This window comes from Echinops telfairi, unplaced genomic scaffold, assembly GCF_000313985.2.
Source record: "Echinops telfairi isolate 266 unplaced genomic scaffold, ASM31398v2 ScPeMD7_7404;HRSCAF=8442, whole genome shotgun sequence".
In the NCBI taxonomy this organism is placed as follows: Eukaryota; Metazoa; Chordata; class Mammalia; order Afrosoricida; family Tenrecidae; genus Echinops; species Echinops telfairi.
The window spans coordinates 202,643-226,560 of NW_022111304.1; the positions used below are offsets into that span (position 1 = coordinate 202,643).

Here is a 23,918-nt window from a genome sequence, read left to right on the forward strand (position 1 = left end):
TTATACAATATAAAATACAATAAGTTTATCATGCTATATAGCTCAGAACTATAGAGCCATCATTCTGTGCCCAGTGATTCTCTGGTTAAGCCTTATTAAGAGACTCATCTAGCACATAAATAAATTGCAGTACAGAGTTGCAAAATTAACTTGCCCAAGATCACATTGTTTATGATGGGGCTTTAAAAAGTTCAGGGGAAAAATTGACTTGAAACATAATGGAATTTTTCTGTGAACTTTTGGAAGCTTCTCATATAACAGAGAGGGGGTCATGCCTGCCTTTTAGTAAAACATTTTCAGTACTCAATATACTTAATATGATATAACTGCAATTTTATGCAATGACAGGAAAATGAATAAAAAATTGCAGAAACTATAATCAACCCAGATTAAAACTGGTTTCAAGATTCAGAGGTTTGTTTTAGCTGTGTGAAGTTGCTTCTATAATTATGTATCAGCAATTCTGAAATAATCAGGTTTGATTGATATATAGATACGAGATATGAGGTGTGTCAATGATGGAAAGTTTAGGTAATGAGAATTTTACAACCCCAGTGAACATCATCCTTAAAGATTTTTATCTGGTAATTCAGCACCGTCTGTTGCCACAAGTCCTAGAAAGAGAGGAACAGTCTCTAATTATTGAGTGACCATGAGAATCATCTATTTATTGAACAGAGTCAAAGTTTGGGGCATTCAAAAAGGATTAGAGGAACAATGGAGTGAGTCTGATAATGGTTGCAGAAAATTATGCCAGATGAGGTCTGGCTAAGGAAATACAACCTGACATCCTGTCGAGGCAGATGTGATTCATGTCTTACCTCACTTGTGACAAATTCAGAAAGCTGTGGACAGATAAAATCATGCAAACATTGCCAAGTGCCCATGTGGTGCAACGAAAACCGCGATTGTTAAGAGTTTTATGACTTTGGAAAGATGAACTAATAATATGGATGGAAAAAAAAGCATACTTACTTTTCTGATTGTCCTGGATGTATTTGAGGTCTAGTTTAAAGGAAATATTCTGCTGAATACCTCTGATTCAGGAAGCATAATATTTTAGATATAAGAGTCTTTTTCCTTCATATTTACAATGCTTGTCAAATATATGCACTTTTGCACTGACAATATTTAACATTTAATACATTTGTGAAGAGCCCTCCTTGTTTTAAATACTGAGTCAGTGAGAATAGAAAAATCAAATCAGTATATTTTCAAAAATATTTTCCTTATATTTAAACGCCATGCATTTCATGATATTCTGATACTGCTGATTAGAGCAATTCTTCCCAAAAGCTTTTTCCAAAGGAGCAGATCCTTTTTATGTGTTTTTGAAAATTTTGTTTTTGAGGAGAATATAATAAATCCTCTGTGGAGAAAGGAAAAAAACGTGAATCTTCAAGGCAATTAATTTGGGCAATACATTTTAAATGGGTTCCCTTGGGAGTAATTAGGTATTGGGGGAATGTAAAACTATACCAAAATTTTAGGTTTTGCACGGATCAAAGAGAAAGCTTGATTATATATTTTATATGATAATATTTCAAATTCCCTTTCTGAGTATTATTTTAAATGTAGAGACACTCATCTTGGTTGTCCAATATACTCCGATGAGAAACATGGAACATGAACTACAGATTGTAAATTAATTCAACTTTAGACAAAATCCAAACTCTGATGACTCAACAGGGCAAACATCTGCAAATAACTTGTTTTCTGCGTGGAACTGAGGTTCTCTGCTTATTTAATTGACTGATTTAGGAAATTATTGCAGCCTTCTTTAAATAGATACTTGTCATTCTTGGAGTAAAAGAGAATAAACAAAATATGTAACCCAGACAATAAAGAAGGGCATGGCTCCCCACTTCAGAGAAGGGAGCCACTTCAGCTACCAAGGGCCTCGTGAATGGGAGCAGAACATTGGCAGATATAGTGGGGGAGGAGGGGCCCTCGTGGTGCAGGGCCCTCAAAATGTGACTGAAAAGGGCAGATTTCTCAGAGTTACCCCAACCATGGTCACATGAGCCAGGTCAAGCCTGTGGGAGGATAGCCTTTGAAATCTTCATTTGGTAGTGGGGTACAGCTCAAGGTAAGAAGAAACAGCTGCAAAAATCTGCTCATGATTGGAATTTGGAATGTACGAAGTATGGATCTAGGAAATTTGGAAGTGATCAAAAGTGAAATGAAACTCATAAATATCGATATCCTAGGCATTAGTGAGCTGAAATGGCCTGGTATTGGCCATTTGGAATCAGAGAATCACATGATTTACTATGCCAGGAATGACAATCAAGAAGATGGTATTGCGTTTATTGTCAAAAATGACCTGGCAAAATCAACCCTGAAGTACAGTGCTGTCTGTGATAAAATGCTATCTATCTGCCTTCAAAGAAATACAATCAATACAAATATTAATCAAATTTATGCATCAATCACAAAAGCTAGAGGTGAAGATATGAAGTAGCTATGAACATCTTTAACCAGAAATTGATCAAACATGCAATCAAGATGCATTGATGATTATTGGTGATTAGAATGTGAAAGTTGAAAACAAAAAAGAAGGCCCGGTGCTTGGAAAATATGCACTTTGTGATAGAATTGAAGCTGGAAGATGAATGATAAGATCTGGGAAGACCAAATTAATTTATTTCAGTTTCAAGGTCACTTTCCAGTAGAGTAGCCTGGTTCTTTTTCATAACAGGTCAGGAGAACAAAGTGAGGAAGAGGCCACTACCTGTCCTGGTAAAGAGTGGGTGCCACACAGCCATTCCACTGGATGGCACCTAACACCACCAACAACATATTCTGAAAAGCCCTGGACATAGAAAAAGATTTTCAAAGTCTTTCAACACTTGCTACTGTTCTGGCTTTTAAAGTTAGGAAATTATAGTAAACATGGCACAGGGTGGCAAGTGACCTCTAGCTTTACCAGGATGGAAGCGCAGTGAATATCTGTTGTTTATTCCTTTGTGGCTGAGGTTATGTATTCATGTCTCTATTCTTCAACCCTTTTGTTCCCCCACCAATTCTGACACCAACCACCCTTCCCATGGCTTTCTCTATTTCTCAGTGTGTTGCATCAGAATATATTCATGATCCTGAGGTTTATTAGGGCAAGAATGGGTTATAATTTAGGGTCAGGAGCACACAGGAAACAGTTCTTCAGTAATGACAGCTTCTTTCTAGCTATGATTACAAGCAAGTCTCTCTCCGACTACATGATTGCCTGACCTCTGTTCAGTTCAAGAAAGAATTCTTTTGAGCTCTCAACCTCTTAGCCACGCAGTCTTTTAGGCTGAACTTTGCTCCACTGGGGCAAGTGTTACAAGGCTCTCAGTTCTGTTCATTATGGGCTATTCTTCTCAGGGAGATGTGTTTGTTCTTCTGGAAGTCCTTAGTTCTTTCCATATTCAAATTCATCAATTGTGTTCCAGTTTTCCTTATCTGCTCACCAGTTTTAACATATGAGGTAATTCAAAATAACCTGGCTCATATCAGTTATTCTTGAATCTCTTAAGTGACATATTTGCGTTTTAAATTTTAGAGAGATCTTTTGCAACAGATTTGCCTAGTGCATCATGTCATTTGATTTCCGGACAGTTGTTTCCATGGAAAAAGTAGTCGAGTTAATTAGATTTTCACCCTCCTTACTCTTTCTCATCTTTAAAATGCAAAGGGCATTTTCTTGCTAGTTGAGTTGCCTTCAACTCTTGGCAACCCTCTGTAGAAGAGAATGACATCATTGTCCAGGTCTGCAGCATCTTCACAATCATCCATTGGCTGGAGTCCATTGCTTTCTCCACTGTGCATGCTCAGTGTTTCCCTATGTAGGCCACTAACTCCCACTATTCTTTTGTTGGTTACCCTACGTACAACAGAAGGAAACCCTGCCTTTTCGAAAGCCATCCTCGCATTTTTTTGTGATTGTGTCATGTTGTAGCCACTGTGTTAATAATTCATCTTGTTAAAGGCCTTACTCTGTTTCACTGACTACCTACCAAGCATGATAACTTTTCCCTTCTGATAGCCTATCCAAAGTATGTGAGACCAAGGATTTCCCTCCTTGCTTTTAAAGGGTATTCTGGCTACACTTCTTTGAAGACAGACTGATTTGTTGTTCTGGTAGGCTGTTGTACTTTAATTAGTCTTCTTTACCGCCAGGATTCAAGCACATCAATTCTACACGGGTCCGTTTTATCTATTGTCAAACTTTCACAAGCATGTGAAGCAATTGAAAATACCATTGCTTAGGTCTGCTACACCTTAATCCACAAACTGACCTCTTTACTTTTTAACACTTTATAGGTGTTTGGTGCAGCAGGTTTGCCCAGTACAGTGTTTGATTTCTTGGCTGCTATTTCCACAGGTGTTGCTTGTGCATCTCAGGAAAATGAAATTACTTTTAATGTCTCTCATTTCTTTGTTTATCATGATGTTATCAATTGGTCAAGTTGTGAGCATTTTTGTTTACTCTGCAATGAGTTTTAATCCATACTAAAGAATAAATTGCTTTATTTTCATCAGCAAGTGATTTACGTTTTCTTGGTGTTCAGCAAGGGAGGTGCCATATGCTTATGCAGGTTATGAATGAACATTCCTGCCATGTTACTCCTCACATACTGCAGTTTCTTTGATTATTTTTCAGTTCACAGATTAAATAAGTATGGTGAAAGAATACAAACCTTATTTTAAACCATGCAGTGTTCCCTTGTTCTGTCCTTTGGCCTTATGTACAAGTTTGAGTCCCACATGAACACAGTTATGTATTTTAGGGTGTTCTGGAATCTGCATTCTTCTCAATAAAACACAAGTAAGTATCTTTCTCCACATTCTCTGCTTTTAGCCAAAGTCCATTTGATGTCAGCAATGTTATCCTTTGTTCCATATCCTCTTCAGACTCATCTTGAGTTTCCTGAAGCTCCTTATTGACGTATTCCTCTGACCACTTAAAAATTATTTTCAGAAAAATTTTACTTGCGTGTGAGACTAATTACATTGTTCTATAATTTCTGCAGGCTATTGTGCTACCTTTCTTCAGAATGGGCTTACATATGGATACCTTCCACTCATTTGGGTAGTTGTCTCCTTTCCTATTTCTTGGCATTGACAGTGAGTGCTTCCACTGCTGCACCAGCTTGTTGAAATATTTTAATTGGAGTTCCATCAATTCCTGGAGAGCCTTGTTTGCCACTAATCCTTCACTGCACGTCAGACTGTGTCCTTCTGCACCATAGGTTATTGACCATGTGCTACATCTTTAAATGGTCAAATGTCATCTGACCATTTTAGTGTAGTGACTGTACCTTCTTTCTTTTGATGCTTCTTTCATTACGTAATGTTTGCCACAGGAAGTTTCAATATAGCAGTCTTTTCTTCATTCCTTTCAGATTGATATATGCTGAACATGTTTTTCTCTTCCAGTTTTCAAATTCCAGGTCTTTACACATTTAATTATAATACTTTGCTGTGTCTTCTGGAACCACCTTGAAATTTTCTGGTCAATTCTTTGCTTCTTCGTTTTTTTATTTGCTTTATTTACTCTATGTTCAAAAACAGGATTCAGACTCTGACATCCATCTTGGCCTTTTATTTCCTATTTAACGATGTTGCATTTCTTCATGTCTGATGGTCATGATGTCATCCTACAATTTATCTGATGTGAGTCATTAGTGTTCAATGTGTCAAATAGGCTCTTCAGATGGTGTCTAAATTCAGGTGAACTTAGTTAAAGTCATATTTTAATTTTGTGGACTTATTTTAATTTTCATCCACTTCAAGCTGTATTTACATATGAGATATTGATGGCCTGTTTCACAGTTGTTCCCTCGTGTTGCTTTGCCTAATACTCTATGTGAATTGTCTCTCACTACCTCACCCCCGAAAGCAATCACTTTGATTTCTGTGTACTCTATCTGGCAATGTCCATGGGTAGAGATGTCACATGTTGTTGACAAAGGGTATTTGCAATGAAGCAATGAGTGGAGTCGAAACATCGGTTCATTCAATCTACAACTTAATATCTATCACCGAAGCCCTATTTTCCAACTACTAATTGGTTTCATTTGTTTCCAGCTTTCGCATTCAAATAACCAGTAATTATCAATGCAACACGATTGTATATTTGATCAATACGAGACTGAAGAAATGTAGACTTCTTCAATTTCTTCATCACTTCCTTTAATTGCTGATGACTAACTTTGAATAATAACTGTAGCAACTGATCTTCCCTGTAGATATGGAGATATTTTAACAGGCAGCATTGTAATTCAGGATAGATTTTGAAATAGTCTTTTTATAATGAGTGTTACACCACTCATTTTAAATGTGTCCTTCTATGTATAGTCATATAATTATCCACTTCAAAATGGCCAATACCAGTCCATTTCATCTCTTTAATGTCTAGGATGGCAATATTTATGTGCTACATCTCATTTTTGATGACTTCTAATTTTTCTAGATTCATACTTCATACTTTCTATATACCAATTATTGATTGATGTTTGCCCCATCAAAGAGATGTAGGTCCTGAAAGTTTTGCTCCACCCAAGACGTTAAGCTTGACTCTATTTTGAGCACACAGCTCTTCTTCAATCAGATTGTGTCATCCAGCATGAGGGGCTCATCTTCCACAACGGTATCTGACAATGTCTCCTGCTATTAATATGGTTTTTGTAGCTAATCTTGCATTAAGTGAATAACCTATTCATTCTTCACAGTCTGTTCTTGGTCTGGAAGGTCCACTCAAGATGGGGAAACTCTGATGGCATTTGAAAGACTGGTGGCATAGCTTCCGGCATCATAGTCACATTCCAGCCATCACAGCATGACAAACTGACAAATGACTGGCAACACTCCTAGCTCCCAAGAAAAATGAACAAAGTTATGTCTCTCTGACAGAAAATCTAATTGTCTTCAGATAACCTCTTGCTCTGTGTCCAGAAAACTCACCACTCTTATCACGTGTCGGCTCTGCTGCCTCTACCCACTACTGCCATTCTTCTGCCACCACTTCTGGAATCAACAACTGTCTCCTGGTTCCAGGAGGTTGATCTCAGAGATGTCAGTCATGCTCCTCTCCTGTTTTTGTTGTTGTTGTTGTTGTTGTTGATCGTAATGAGATTTGCTGTTCTGCCTGGAAGCCTAGAAAGATGGCAAACTGACCAATCTCCACATACATGTTATTTACATAATCCCACAGCACATGGAGGCACATGTCTTTTTATACATTAAGACCAAACTATCCAACCCCCTTAAAAGACCACAAGTACCTCACTTTTTGCATGATCCTACTCAGTGATTTGGTAGGAGTTACTAAAACTATAGCTGAAATTGTCATATCAAGTAATTCACTGCATAGCAATACTGGATAGCTGACGAGAGAGTAAGGATTAATATAGCAATAAGAGAATGCCAATAAATGTGAGGTATTTGGGGGGTAGGTGTGGTGGCATTGATCTTTCTGTACTGGGATCCCTGTATATTTTAAGCTAGTAGTAATATTTATGGTGTTTCATCAATTTTCTATGGGTGTAAAAGGGGTCCTGTTGGCAGTGTGCAGGAGTGGTGTAGTGGTTATTAGTTGGGCTGTTGTTAACTTCAAGGTCCATAGTTCAAAACTTCAGCTGGTCCACTGGAGAAAAATGGGCTTTCTACTCACATAAAAAAATTACAGTCTCAAAAACTCACAGGGGAAGTTCTACCCTGTCCTATGAGCCCCCATCACCTGATGGCAGTGAGTTTGGTGTTTTGGTTAGCACTGTGCTTTAGGCTGCTTAAAGGCAAAAGCAACAAATGAAGATCAAACTGTCTCAAATGTGTCCTTTGTAGCTATTGTGCTAATGCATTCTCTGCACAATGTACTATAGTAAGCAAAAATTATTGGATGTGGGAGAATTTCCTCAAAATATAAAATGTAACCTTGGAAAGGAAACTATAATAGGATCAGACAATGGTATTAAGATGATAAAGAAAAGGCTTGGTTTCTCTTATAAGACAAATCATTGTGCATTTCACTTTAAATTAAAATTTAAAAATTTATATTGTAAGTTAAAGTCCTTTTAAGAAATAACATATGTACAGAAGAGTATACATATTTTAGCTTCCCAACATCATTTCATAAAGTACATATAGCTAGTGCCCGTTAGAAAACCCCAGAACATTGCCATCACCCAAAAGCCATGCTTAGTGATTGCTTCAAGCCTTTTCTTCATTCAGCCTTTGGCCCTCAGAGAACACTGCGACCCGAATTTATAACAGCATAGGCTACTTATTATGGTTGTAAATATTATGTTAGTGGAATCATTTAGCATGAACTACTTGTGTCTGTGTGTGTACATGCCAGATTCTAAAATCTAGCCTTAAGGGGTGTATTTTAGGGAAACAAACTTTTAACACGTCAAATATAGCTATACTCATACTTGCTGCTAGCTCACTTCCACTTGTATCGTCACCATTTTTAACACTTGCTAGGATGGCCTTGGTGATCTGGGATGCTGGCACCATGCCACCTTATTTGCCTCAGCTACGAAAGCCCCTGCCTCTCTCTGGGAGGCATGTACATTCGAGTGCCTTGCCACTGCTTACAGCTTTCCTCAGTAAGCAGTTCCTTAATAAAACGATAACACCACCACGGAGTTGCCAACATCCTTCTTCGAACTTTTGGTACCTGAAGACAAATTCAAGGTACCGGTCCTTGCTCAAATGAGATAAAATGATAGCTAGTGTTCTAGACTCTTTTGAATGTTTTCAGTCTGTCTTATTTATCCCTAGAGGCAGTCTCCCTCAAGCATTCCCTGAGAGAAAAATTCGTTCATTTGAAATAATTTGAAACTAGTAAATATTCCCAAAGTTTCAGTCTAATTATCTCACAATTCTCTGAGAAGACTTGCAAAGTGGCCTTATAATTTTTTAGGTATAAAAATGATGACAATAAGAGAAATCTCTGTTATTAGAGAAATAGATATATGCAATTAGACAATAATTACATTACTGAAACATTTACTGGTTAGATCTTTGCTTTGAAGTAACTAGAGGGACTCTTTCATACCTGTTTGTTCTTGAATTAAATTTGTTTTCAAATAAGGATGTTTCGCCTCTCATGACGGAAACAAAAAAATATAAACATATACTGCTAAAGGTATGTAAAATGATAGTGGTATTTTAATTTTGAATATTTTTAAATTATTGTATCTACCATTTAAGTTGCAACAATAAATAGGGGTTATTTAAAGATAAGATTTTATGATACTACTTTAAATCAAACTTTAATCATTCCTCAATTTATATTGTGTAAGTTACAAATGAAAGAGTATAAAGTTTGATTTATGCATGGACACAGGCATTCCTAATAATATGATGTTTAAACCCAGACTGTAAAATATGCATGTGGAGGGAATGGTGATTATTCTACTCTTCTCTAGTTAGACAGTACATGAACAACTCCAGAAGACAGCCAGTCATACCTAAATTGGAAGATAATTTTTCCTGGAGAATTAACTTCACAATGTCAATATACTTTAAAATGTAGACAATGTAATTCCATTGGAAGTGCTCATTCTGGTCATCACTTGTGAGAAGTGATGGTGCATTGCTACTTTTGAAATTTTAGATTGCCAAATTTTCACTGCTCGCAGAGTAAATGTCTACTTCTTGGTTTGAGATTAATCAAATACTACATTGGACCTAAAAACAAGTTTGAAGTATTTTGAAAATAATAAGGAGATGGAATCAAACAGTAGAAAAGTACACTAGCAAATTTAATGAGATCAAAGCAGAAAATATTTTGCTTCATCTCTGGTTCTTTCTGGAGCCCTGGTGGTGCTGTCAGATGAGCTTTGGACTGCTAAATGCAAGGAGGGTACCTCAAACCCACCAGCTGCTTGGCGGGAAAAAGATGAGAGAGTAGACTTTCACAGCCTCAGAAATGATGGATGTGGTTGCTGGGGGTCAGAAAAGACTTGATGGCGGTTTTTCTATTTCTGGTTCTCTGAAATCCATCAAGAGGTTGGAAATAGATCATTGAAGAATTAGTGTAAGAGAAAAATAGATATATTTTTAAATATGGAAATTAGGAAACAGTTATTTAAAAAATGAAATGTGTCCATCAAAAATTAAGTTTACCAAAGTCAATGATACCACCTTCTGGGTGGCCCTGGAAAGATCCGGGGCTGTGAATGCAAATACCTACACTGTATCCTGGATTATAGGATTAAGTTTTTAATTTCCAGGAGGCAGTCTTTTTTATTTTTTCCTGTAAATGTGAGAACAGGCTAAATAATTTTGAGAAACTATGTGTTAAATAATGCATGAACTCTAATTCGTATCTAAGTGAATGGATGAAGTTACATATAGATTAGGAAACAGACACCAGGCTTTCAACAATTTTAAAAGAAAAGAATACTTTAATACAAGCAACAACAGTGGTTGCTAAAATTGATTTATTTAAAATATATTATTTACTACATGTTATAATTTATTTTAACATTCTTTTGAGTACTTATAGCCTGAGTTTTTTGTAAATAAATTATGTTGTAAATTGGAATCAAACATTTATTCAAATTATGAGAAAAATTATATGAGATATTTAAAAATCCATTGAAGTGAAACTTTGAAATATTTTAGTTGAAAACATGATGTTAAAATTAAAAGTTTTCACAAAAAAAAAATTAAAAGTTTTCTAAGCCATATTTTTTTCTTTCTAACATGAATGATACAAGTTTGAAAAAAAAACTATGTATTTCATAGTTTTTCTTTAAGGATGTAATAATAATTGATGAATATTAATTAAATATGTGCATGCATAACAAGTTAATCTCTGATATTTTATCTTCAATAATTATTGCCCTTAGGTTTAATTATATACTTTTACATACTCCTAAAAAAGAGTCCCATAAGTAAATATTTACAAAAATAGTAAGAATTTGTGCACACTGTTTTGGCAATTCTGCATATAAAATAGTCTAATAAGAAAATATATTCAACTATATTCTCAATTCAAAGTGTGTTATTCTCCAAATAAATAAAACTTTATTCTGAAAATTACTTACTTTTAAATATTTATATTGTTTTATATTTGAAACTACTTTGAACAATCCCATGACATGTTCTTTATTATATCTTTCTCCTCTCCTTCTTTCTTGCTCCCTCGCTAGTATCTTTCTTTTTCCTCTACCTCCATCTTAGCCTCCCTCCTCTCCTCTCCCCATTTTACCTATCCTTTAGTTGTTTGTTTTTCTGTTATCTACTTATTATAATACAGCAAGGAACATCTGACAATATAATGCCTAATTAAATACCCAATAACTATGTATATTTATGTTATGAGAATAAAATCATGTACATTCTAATCATCTGCCAATTCTAGAGTTGTTTAATATTCTAAACTTTCTGTTTATTGTTAACTTGTATACACATGCACATAAAGCCATCAAATCTCATCTGTTTCCATTTTATATTGTATATATAGTAATGTTATGCATATGGTATCAACTTTTTTGAGCAAATAATCAAAGAAGCTGGACTACATAAAGCAGAAAGCAGCTTCAAGATGGAAAGAAGGCTTAATAAGAACCTGCAGTAGGCAGATGACACAACCTTACAATTTGAGAGTGAGTAGGATTTGAAACGCTTCCTGACAAGAATCAAGGACTGCAGCATTCAATATTGATTACAACACAATATAAAGAAAACATAAGTCTTTACATCTGGACCCATCAGTAACATCATGATAAATGGTGGAAAGATTGAAGTTGCCAAGGATTTCCTTTGTGTACACTCAGAACAAGTGCTCAGGGAAGCAGCAATCCAAAGGCCAAATGATACATTGCATTGTGTATATCTGTTGCACAAGATCCCTTTAAAGTGTTGATAAGCAAGCTATCACTTTTAGGACTAAGGTGCACCTGAGCAAAGCCATGACATTGAATCCCCTGATATCCATGTTAAAGTTGAACATTGAATAAGGAAGACCACAGAAAAACCGATGTACTTGAACTACAGTGCTGGTGAAAAATATTGAAATTATCATGGGCTGCCAAAAGCACAAGTCTGTGTTGGAAGAACTACAGTCGAAATGCACTTTAGGAGCAAGAATAGTGCGATTTCGCTTCATGTAATTTGGACATGCTAGAAGGAAAGACCAGCCCCTGGAGAAGGCCTCATTGCTTGGTAATGTAAAGGGACCGTGCAAATGAGGAAGACCTTCTACCAGATGAATTGACACAGTGTTAGCCAGGATGCACTTGAACCTAACTGTGATGATGGCAAAGGATAGGGCAGTGTTTTGTTCTGTTTACACAGGGTCGCTAGCAGCAGGGACTGGAAGACCCCTGACAATAAGAAGACAGATTTATGTAGAGATAGAGAGCACTTTCTTTATTTTCAAATGATTTGTGATCTCAGTTAATAGAACAAATTATCTAAATTATGTGTAGATTATTTTTGGTAAACATGTCTATATCTGTTTCATAATGGATTTAATTCTTCCTCAGATGTAGCAAGTACTTATGTCTTGTACTGTTATACTCCCACTTCTCCATTTCTGCCTTCATCACCAGTTCCTTGTGAAGTTGGAGGATGTTACCAAGGAGGGCTCCAAAAGGTCACTTTCATACAAAAGCTTAAATTTCAGAATTTAATAGTAGGTTTCCAAATTGGCAGTACTATGTTTTAATATAATTAGTAATTTAAAAATAAACAAATTATCCTTGAATTCTGAACTCAACATTTTATGAATTTATTTATCACCTGGGTAGATTCTGAATTAGGTACAATTCACCAAAAATTTGTAACAGGGAAAAAATGCACAGTGACAGGTTTGTTTGCCAATTGACAGAATTCAGTTGACTTTTATAGGACATTTAAGCGCTGACATGACAGTGTTTGCTTCATTGTTTGGGAGCATGTCTCCAGCTTCCATAATGCGTTATATTGAAGATTGTTGTGTTTCTGAATATGGATCCTTTTAAGTATCTTCTTCTGGAAATAAAGGTAATTACATAATACCTGGTTTGTTCCTTTCTTTTCCTAGAATTTGATTGAACTCATTAAAGATAAATGAAGAACCAGACACTACAGATAGAGTTTATTCTACTGGGACTGACAGAGGATTCTCAGTTACAGATGATCATTTTCTTATTTCTACTTTTCATTTACATGTTGAGCATGATGGGAAACTTAACCATCATTGCCCTTACCCTGTTGGATACCCATCTCAAGACTCCAATGTATTTCTTCCTCAGTAATTTCTCTTTCCTGGAAATCTCATTCACAACTGCCTGCATCCCCAGATATCTAATCCAAATTATAACCAGAGAGAAGACCATTTCCTATAATGGTTGTGCATCTCAGCTCTTTTTTTATATCTTTCTGGGAGTAACAGAATTTTTCCTTTTAGCAGTTATGTCCTATGACCGCTATGTTGCCATCTGCAAGCCCTTGCATTATACATCCATCATGAACAGCAGAATTTGTCACCAGCTTGTACTAGGGTCTTGGGCAGCTGCGTTCCTGGTCACTTTCCCTCCACTGGTTTTGGGTCTGAACCTGGATTTCTGTGCTTCAAATATCATTGACCATTTCATTTGTGATATTTCTCCTGTCCTACAACTTTCTTGTTCAGACACACACTTACTAGAATTGATTGCTTTTTTATTAGCTCTGTTGACGCTCATTGTCACATTGTTACTAGTTATTACTTCTTACTCCTACATCATCAGGACAATTCTACAATTCCCTTCAGCTCAGCAAAAGAAAAAAGCCTTTTCCACCTGCTCGTCTCACATGATTGTTGTCTCCATCACTTATGGCAGTTGTATATTCATCTACATAAAGCCGTCAGCCAAAGAAAGAGTTGACATAAGCAAAGGAGTAGCCGTGCTCAACACTTCAGTCGCCCCGTTGTTGAACCCATTCATTTACACTCTGAGGAACCAGCAAGTGAAACAAGCCTTCAAGGCTGTATTCAAAAGGGTATTTTCTGCTTCAGACAAATAAAACAAATACATTTTTTATTGCAGAATTTACTTTATGGTTGTGAGAGATTGAAATTCATAGCATAAATGCAGATAAAAAATATTGAACAAGAATAGCTTGATTCTTCTTATTTAATTATTTGGATTATTCTAGATTGCCTGATATCAGAAACAATTTTTATTCTATCCATGAGGTTTTTAAGTCTGTTTTGTTTTGAGAGGGATAACCCCTTCATATGGTCAAAATATGAGGGTACTGAAGCTTCCTGGAAATCATTAACAAAAACCCAGGCTCCAGGATTTAATAGAATACCAAGTGAAATGTTTCAATAAACTGCTGAAACACTAGAAGCGCATACTTTCTTATGCCAAGAAAAAAAGTTTAATTTATTGTTAATTTTGTTAATATTTATATCATTCCATAGTTTAATCATGTCAAGCAGTATTATACAATTGCTACCACAATCAGTGTCCAAACATTCCTTTCCTTCCTGGACTCCTTGACATCCTCTCTCTTTTATGCGCCCTTTTCTCCCAAACGCCACCACTACCACCACCACCTCCCCTTCCCCCACCAAGAACCCCTTATTCAACTTGTCCTTACAGGTTCATCAAACTGGGCTTTTATACAGAAAACAGAAAATCACATAACACAACTTCAAGAGGGTGACCCTCAAATGACCTTACACCTCTAATGTAAACCCTAATATGAAAAAACACAAAAACAAAACAAATACAGAAAATGTTGTAAACCAGATCAGGTCTAATGTGCATCAGAGTGGGGATCAAATGATAATGTTTTAACCATTCAAGTCAGGCTTATCTCTTTGACCTTCTGTACTCCTCTCTCCATGCACTCTTTTGAGTAACCTCTTTTCTCCCATCCCTCTATTGTGGATAGAGGGAGATCACTGGGGGCTTATCCCCTATATAGTTCCCACAAATGTATCTTGGTATCCCACTGTCATCCATAGCCTTCTGGAAATTGGATTCTTACAATTTAGACTCTGATATTAATCCCTCCTTTGACTTCTGATTATATGATTTACAAATCTCTCAGTGACTGATCTATGATGTGTGCTTCTTCCAAGTGGACTTAGCTGACATCTCACTTACATGGCTGCTTGTTTGGAGACAAGCCTTTAAGAGCCCAGAAGCTATTTTTTTCTGATAGCAAGGCACCATCTAATGTCTTCTTCACGCTTTGTTATGGCACCCATATCTTCTGTGTTCCCTTCCTGAGGGAAGCATTGAACGGGGCCATGATGGAAGAAATAATTGTCCTAAAGTTGGAGCTAGGATTCAGTGTGAGCCCGAAAGTCATTCCTGGATCTATGCTTTTGTTTGTCTGTTTCGCCTCTGGTTCCCTTTCAGAAAGCATCCTTGTTAATTTGTGGTTTTCATGATCTTCCCCCAGCTCATAGCAATCTTCTGTTTATATTGTCTTTGATTAGCACCTGGTACTAATTGTTTTTTACAGTTTTATTGGCATTGGCACATAATCCACATCCCATACAATTCAATCATTCAATCATATCAAGAAAAATTGTACAATCATTACCAACGATCAATTTTGGCACTCTTGCTTTCTTTCAGCACATTTACATCACTTTTTAAATGAATTGGGTTTACACATTCAGTTCTTGTGCTCCCTCCCCCCCACAGCTTCATTGTTTACTCCTCCCTATACAAACCCTTGCATCAGTTACTATCCCTACGTGTCCACTCTCTGTAAGCTTCACAAACGGGTAAACCCAATAGAAACAATAAAGTACAACAATGAAATAAAATGGTAAGGATAAAGCATCAGTAATATAAAGATAAAAAATACAAAGAATGAGTAAGAAAGAAAAGAACATCCTCAATATTTTAAAGGTCAGGGAAGAAATTTTGATCATGGAACAAGCAAGAGATCTTTGCCCCTTGAACAAATTCAGGTAGAGGGATGCCAACTGATGAAGTACGAAGCTTGATCCAGCATAATCAGGATTACCGTGATCTATTTTAGATAGTAAGGCTGTTCTAGACCTTTGCCTGTGGCTACAGGGGATCCGCCAGAGGCTTAATCAGACTAGATAGTCTTCAGATGAGTTGTGGGCTCCTACATCCTTCTACAAATTGGGCATTCATAATTTTAGCTCTTATACATTTCCTTTCATCATATTTAATATTCTAACTGAAATGGATGTGAACTTGTGCTTGCAGGAAGTAGAGTGCAGGCACTGTACCCTCTTACTTCCATTAAGTAACACTACAATCCCTGGTTATGAAAATAAATAAATAAATAGATAGATAGATAGATAGATAGATAGATAGATAAATGGATGAATAAATAGATTAAATAAATAAATAAATAAAATAACCAGAGGACTACAAAGGCAGACTGGCAAGAGAACTCAGATTTCAATGTCATTATTGTGAGTTTTCCAGCTTTTTTTATGCTTTCTATACCCCAGACTTTGAACTGAAGAAGTAGACAACCTGTGAAAACCAATGGATAGCCACTAAAAACAGCAAAATATTGCTTTCAGTAGGCAAGCACCAAGAAAAAGCTTAGCCTGAGAAGATAGAACAACAGTGGAAAATGCTTTCTCTACTCTAGCAAAATGTACAGATGAATCTGTGGCCATTCTTAATAGCCATCTCTTAATGTGGAGAATTGTAAGTTACATATTTAGGCTTGGGGAACATGGATTAAACATAGATTTAGATGTCTGTGTAGGAAAATATGAAATTCGGCGTTGAAATTTTCAAAGGAAGTTCTATAAAACAAGAAGACCAGAATATCATGAATAGTTTAGTTACAGAGAAAAGTGCTCAACAAGTAAGTTGGGCAAATAAAGTTCTACATGAGAGCAAACAGAGAAAATTAATGTATATCCACTGATAAAAAAATACACTAAAAATGGGTGATTATATAACAAAATACTAAAACACTTTTATTAAGCTCCTGAAACAAACACTTTAAAATCTGAACCTACCCTCACAACCCAAAAGCAACAACAAAAATAACAAAAATCAGTCAAATAAAGCAAAACCAAGACATTAAAAAAGGTAAATTTAAGAAAACTTCATTTAATATAGTTAATTCATATCAGAAATAAAATACTCAGTCAGAATTAAACAGTATTCATTTAATATAAGCAAGTAAAGAAAGATATGAAGTCTGGAGTGTATAAATTTCTCAAAATGTGTAGGAGGCTCAATAATCCACAGTACACTTTTTACTTCTAGTTGACAGGAGAAAACAGAACACCCACAGCAACAAACACAACGAAGAACAATGATGGCCATTTTCTGTGCCCCCATTGATCAAAAGATGCTCATCCCTAGTTTGCTGATTCCAAAAATGTGCCTTTTCCAGAGGAAACACAAGAATTATACTCACTAGAAATATTTTTCAGTAACTTCATATTGGAGTTGTGGGAAGCATTAGTAGTTTATGTGAATATATGCATCTTTCATGTAAAGGTCCTGAAATTATTGTGAATAATTTCATCTCATGTTCAGTAAACCCTCCTTATGTGCTATGAGGCTGAAGAGGTGTTAGTGGTACTTCAACACGAAGATGTGCTAGGAAGACCTGACAATCACTTTGAAAAAATATTCAGGGAAAACCCTATGGGTCACAGTGGTCTGATCTACCACTGATCTTGAGGATGATGCAGAATCTGACAGAACGTTTTTTCCCATTGTGCCTAAAGTTGTCATGAGCTGGAGGGTGATTAAAGAGCAATTGATAAGTTTACATGGTGATTTTTATAATGACTGCCTTTTCAGTATGATTTGTAGGAATCCAAATATTATATTAGAACAAGGCAAGGATCAATCCTGATTACTACAGTCTTCAAGTCAACTCGACCTTCTAAAGACACGGATCATGTTTCTCTGGGCACCTGGATACTTGTAAAATATCTCCACATCCGCAGCTGTGCATACTTCTCATACAACCCAATTGACCAAATTGATTTGGTTGAAATAAACCTGAGTGGTTTCGTCTTTAACTATGGATTATTACTTTCTACATTCAAGCAAAGGTACCTGCCAGCTTCATTCCAAGGCTATATAAATAAAATCATTTCAGAATTATTATAACAGTAATAATATAAAATATATTTTAATTTGCCGTAAGTATATCCTGTATTATACAATGCTATAGACATTGAAAAAGTAAACCCCAGTACATCTTTGGTGTTCCATGTGTTGTATTCATAGCCTTTCTACCCCTCCATTCACACATTTATCATGGCTTCCTTTTTCTATTCTCATCATCTGGTGTTTTGGAGAGCAGCTGCTCATGTAATACCAAGCAAACCAAAGCCTCATTTGTCTCCCATGGAGCCACTGGCGGGTTCAAACTGCTCACCTTGAGGTTCTAAGCTCAATGGGTAATGCACTATATCACCAGAGCTCCTTGGTTATTCACGCATGGTCAAAGCTGCCTCATAATCTAATGTTCTTGAATATTTTAATTGAGAAGTAAGAAACTAAATTTAAGATAAAAGTCAGCCACAGAAGGCACTACAATGCTGGTTATTTAACTTCATTAACCATCATATGAAGAAAAACTTTCAACAATCAGTTAAGTTTGTGTGTTTGCTGGGACCTAAGAAAGTTTTTGGACACTGATTGCAAGACTGTTTTCAGTCCATCCAAATGTGCTATAGATTTTGCTTTTCCAAACACTATCTGCCCACCTTCTTCCACTGGCCAAGAGCACGTGCTGCACATCAGTCTCTTCATTCCCTATCCCTCTACTCTCCTGCTCCAAACCTGCCAATACATTTTTTTTTTACCTTCCAATAAATTTTGTAAATCACACTGGAATCTAAGCATTGATGAAACACACTATATATCTCTGGCTCCTTGAGGCTTCCTTACCCCCCACTACCCTGACCATAGTGCTGCTTCTCAATGCAGACTAGACTGGAACATGGACACAGGTACAGATAAGAGATGGGAGCTCACACACACAGAATCCAGGAACAGGAGTAGGAATAGCGATACCAGAAGGGTAGGGGAAAGAGGGGGAGAAGAAGGAAGAAAGGAGAAACTGATCTTAATGATCAATATATAACCATATACACCTCTCCAAGGGGAAGAACAACAGAAAACAAGGGAGAAAGGAGACAGTGGTTGGTGTGAGATTTGAAAATAATAATTTATAATCAAGTGGCTATGAGGGGGGAGGGTAAAAAAAATAATTTATAGTTTATCAAGGGTTTATGAGGGAAAAAGGGTATGGGAGGGAGGCAAAAAAATGAGGAGCTAATATCAAGGGCTCAAGTAGAAAGAAAATGCTTTGAAAATGATAATGGCAATATATGTACAAGTGTGCTTGACACAATGGAGGAATGTATGGATTGTGATGAGAGCTGTAAGAGCCCCCAATAAAATTGCTTTTAAAAAGTAAAATAAAGTAATATCTAATATTAGTTCACTCTTTCTGATTGAACAAATGTATTCTAGATGTTTAATTTATATATTATTATTATTATAATTGCACTCTATGAATTAAGGGCAATTATTGGACTTGTTTACTTGCAAAAAAATCTGAATCCCAGAGAAATAAACTGTTTCCCAAAGTATCAGGCTTACAAATTATAGTCAGATTATATACTGAAGCACTCTATATAAACTTAACCTGAATACTGTCAAATCATAGGCACCAGTTCAAAGATGGGTCCATCAAATTATTCCAACTGATATTTCAATTGGAGACAGTGGCAGAGGCTCCTGCCTCTGCGTCATGAACTTGGAAGCGTGAATTGGAAACTGTAAGATGCTGCACTGTTTATCCTGTTATCAAAGACTACTTATATTAAGCAAAGTAGAAACAAAAACAGGAACAAATAAAGGCAGGCTGTGGGAGGAAACAGCGTAAAGACGAGGAGAAATGGCACATACAAAAATGAGACTGAGAACGAAAGCGAAATCTGTAATGATCCTGACAGTTTTCCACACATTATCAATACAGTCAATCTTCTCCTTCTTCTTTAAGTAGAGTTTATTTTTGATGAGTATTTGGCAAACAATATTTTCTCACATAGTACAGTGGGTGAACTATCTTTAAAAGCTGATAAAATGGGGGTGGGGACCCTTTTGTCTGGTATGTTCTATGCTTTAGCTTACAGCTAAAATGTCCCCAGAGGTGATCATTTCTGAGACAAATATTTATGAAATGTTTTATAGAAACACAATTAACTACTAGTACCCTTTCATTATGTAATTACTATAATTAGAACAGCTTTACACACATAAAGTCATTATTGATGGTACGGTTTGTTATATTAAGCTTTTTATTTTTAAGAAGTCAAAGAATAAATAATTTTAACACTGAAAAAATAATCTGAGTATAAATTATGACATTAAATATCTCATTCGATCTTTAGTATAGACTAGTACTAAGTTGTAAGTTAAATTTATTGTTCACTGTAAAAAATTAATCTTATTTTCTTCATTGTTCAGTTAGTAATTTACTCTATATGCACATAAGCATATGCATACATGTGTATATATATTCATGCATATACATAAATCTCTTCACATACATATACATCATATAATAATTAAAAAACCCATTTTGTTAAAATGAATTGGGAACCAATTAATGTCATCATAGATATAACTTGAATCACAGATATTAATAGAGAAGGTGACTTGTGTCATATATTTGAATTGTTTCACAGAAATATTCATTAGCTCCTTTTAAAATGATTTTATTCTTAAATTCATATAAGTAGGACTGGTCAGAATATTAAATGTAGCATAGAAAAATTGTATTTCTGAGAAGAGATAAGTGTGAGAAGACTGAAGCAATAAGAATGAAATACACATTGATTCTCTGGCAGAAATAGTTTTATGTGCATTTCAGTTATAAATTGCATGCACATCATTGTTTTTTGATGAAAGAGTTTTTTTTTATAATATTCTTAAGTGCCTGTTTCACTTGTTGATTCCTTAGGGTATAAATAAATGGGTTCAGCATCGGAGCTACAGAGGTATTGAGCATGGCTACTCCTTTTGTAAGAGCAACGCCTTCCTTTGCTGATGTCTTCACGTACATGAAGATGCAGCTTCCGTATGAGATGGAAACGACAATCATGTGAGAGGAGCAGGTTGAGAAGGCCTTCTTTCTTTGTTGAGCTGAGGGGATTCTCAGAATTGTTCTCAGGATGTAAGTGTAGGAAAGAATTACTAATGTTAAAGTGAATAAGAGAGTAAACACAGCTAAAATAAAGCTCATGAGTTCTAGAGTGCTTGTATCTGTGCAAGAAATTTGCAGTAAAGGAGCAGAGTCACAGGTGAAGTGGTCAATCACATTAGAGTCACAGAAATCCAGTCCGAGGCCCAGGATCAATGGTGGAAAGATAACCAAGAAACCAGCCAGCCAGGAGCTAATAACAAGTTGGTAGCAGACCTTGTTATTCATGATGGTTGTGTAGTGCAGAGGTTTGCAGATGGCCACATAGCGGTCATAAGACATAGAAGCTAGGAGGAAAAACTCAGTTGAACCAAGGAGAATAAAGAAAAATAGCTGTACTGCACAAGCATCATAGGAAATAGATTTATCACCTGTCATGATGCTGACTAAAAATCTAGGATTACAAACAGACGTGAATGAAATTTCTAAGAAGGAGAAATTTCGGAGGAAGAAATACATGGGAGTTTTCAGGTGGGAGTCCAGAAGGGTGAGGGTGATGATGGTTAGGTTTCCAGTAACACTTAGTAGATATGTGATCAATAAAAAGAAGAAAATCAAAACCTGTAGTTCTGGATTGTCTGTTACACCCAGGAGAATAAAATCTTTCACTGTTGTTCTATTTTTCATTGCCAATAGTTTATTTTTACAGCTCTTCCTGGTAAAATCAAGATAGAAAAATGAGTCAGTTATATGAAAAGCATAATTATTTGCAAAAATTTTACTAATTTTCATATAAACCACATGAGGTTCTGAGATTGATTTATTTGGTCATCCGTCTACACATTCACTTCTGTTTTCTCCAATAATGTTTTATCTCTCAAGAATGTACTTGTGGCTTATGGTGGCACAGTGGGTTACTTATTGGGTTGTTCACTGCAAGGTCAGTAGCTTAGAACCATCACCCATTCCACAGGAGAAAGATGAGAATTAGAAGAGCAGGCTTTACAAAAAAATACAAGAATATTTTGTGTATAGACAACATATGCTTGTGAGATGAGCAAATAATTTAAATGTAGAATTTAATTCTATCCTAGATAGCTCATCAGTAATAAGCATTTGATATGCCTAAAGTTTGCAAATATCAACAGCAAATAAAGTAACCCATGCAATAATTTTCAGTTACTGGCTGGAAATTACTATATATTTTTATGTCAATTTATTTATATATTAAGTGTAAAATATATACAAAGGATTAAAAATAATGGGTAAACTGGACACCCCTTACCGAAGGGTCGCGGGGAGGCAAGGAGCCAGTCAGGGTGCAGGATAGCAATGATGAAACATATAACTTTCCTCTAGCTCTTAAATCCTTCTTCCTCCCACCCCAACTATCATGATCCCAATTCTACCTTACAAATCTGGCTAGACCAGAGGATGGACACTGGTACAGATAGGAACTGGAAACAGAGAATCCAGGACAGATGATCCCTTCAGGACCAGTGGTGAGTGGTGATACTGGGAGGGTGGAGGGAGGGTTGGGTGGAAAGGGGGAACCGATTACAAGGATCTACATATAACTTCTCTGGGGGATAGACAGCAGAAAAGTGGGTGAAGGGAGATGTTGGACAGTGTAAGATATGACAAAATAATAATAATTTATAAACTATCAAGGGTTCTTGAAGGAGGGGTGAGCGGGGAGAGGGGGGAAAATGAGGAGCTGATGTCAAAGGCTCAAATAGAAAGCAAAGGTTTTGAGAATGACAAGGGCAACAAATGTACAAATGTGCTTGACACAATGGATGCATGTATTGGTTGTGATAAGAGTTGTATGAGCCCCCAATAAAATGATTTTTAAAAATCAACTAGCGGGTAAATCCCGTTATATTTTAAGTGCATGTTCCGTGAACTTTCTGAAGTGATGCCATATAAATGGGAAATCAAGGAATAGACAGAGAGAGAGAGAGATACACAGTGGAACATAATACACAATGTTAAAAAAGTAGAAGCAGAAAATAATAATATATAATATAATAATAAGGGTTCCCGGGTGTAGGGTGGGTGAGGGAGGGGATACAGGGGAGCTAATATCAAAGAGTTCAAGTGGAAAGAAAATATTTTGAAACCAATGGTAGCAGCAATTGCACAATTATGTTTGGTCTGATTGAATTATGGATTTTTTAAATATCTGTCAGACCTGCCAATAAAATTATTTAAAAAATAGAAGCAGAAACATCAAGTGAAAATAAATTGAGAATACTTACTTATATTCAAATGGTTGATGGTATTTAATGTAATGTATTCAATTCTCTTATGTCACCGGAGAAGAATTGTGTCTATGCTAGCTGTAGAAGTAACTACCTTTCTCTCTCCTCTCACAAAACTGTACAGTGCCTCACAAAGATATAGTGGATTAAGCATCTAACAAAAGTTGTTTCTCATATTTTCTCCTAATGTACAAAATAATGAAACCTTAACTATTCTACCTGCCATCTTAGCAGAATGTTTTGCTATTCATGGAAAAATATTCTTGAGAGCTTTTTCTGAACTTTCACAGAGGGACATTTTCCATGTATTTTCCCCATGAAAAGAATAAAGCTTGGTATCTTTCATGTGTTCTGCTACATGTAGCTTTATAAATGCCTCTTGAGACAAACACATATTAATGACTTTTGAGATAAAGACACTAATGAATAATGCACAGACAGCACTGGAGACCATATTTTAATTGGTTGAATATGAGAACTGCATCCCAGGAGAATGCTGAGGAAATGATCTAGCAGGGTGTCAACTTTTCAATTGAGAAC

At 36.0% G+C, this 23,918-nt stretch overlaps 2 protein-coding genes across 2 annotated transcripts; one reads left to right on the plus strand and one right to left on the minus strand.

Annotated features, from left to right (window-relative positions):
• Positions 1-13,053: 13,053 nt before the first annotated feature.
• LOC101654585 (olfactory receptor 6C70-like) lies at positions 13,054-13,992 on the plus strand. Its single transcript, XM_004717828.1, has one exon. It carries the CDS (start codon positions 13,054-13,056, stop codon positions 13,990-13,992), a length of 939 nt encoding a protein of 312 aa, XP_004717885.1.
• Positions 13,993-20,862: 6,870 nt separating this feature from the next.
• On the minus strand, positions 20,863-21,804 carry LOC101658324 (olfactory receptor 6C76). Its single transcript, XM_013008665.2, has one exon. It carries the CDS (start codon positions 21,799-21,801, stop codon positions 20,863-20,865), a length of 939 nt encoding a protein of 312 aa, XP_012864119.1. The 5' UTR covers positions 21,802-21,804.
• Between the last annotated feature and the right edge of the window lie 2,114 nt (positions 21,805-23,918).

Coding starts and splice junctions, on each gene's coding strand:
- LOC101654585 (XM_004717828.1), top strand. CDS start 13,054: ATGAAGAACCAGACACTACAGATAGAGTTTATTCTACTGGGACTGACA.
- LOC101658324 (XM_013008665.2), bottom strand. CDS start 21,801: ATGAAAAATAGAACAACAGTGAAAGATTTTATTCTCCTGGGTGTAACA.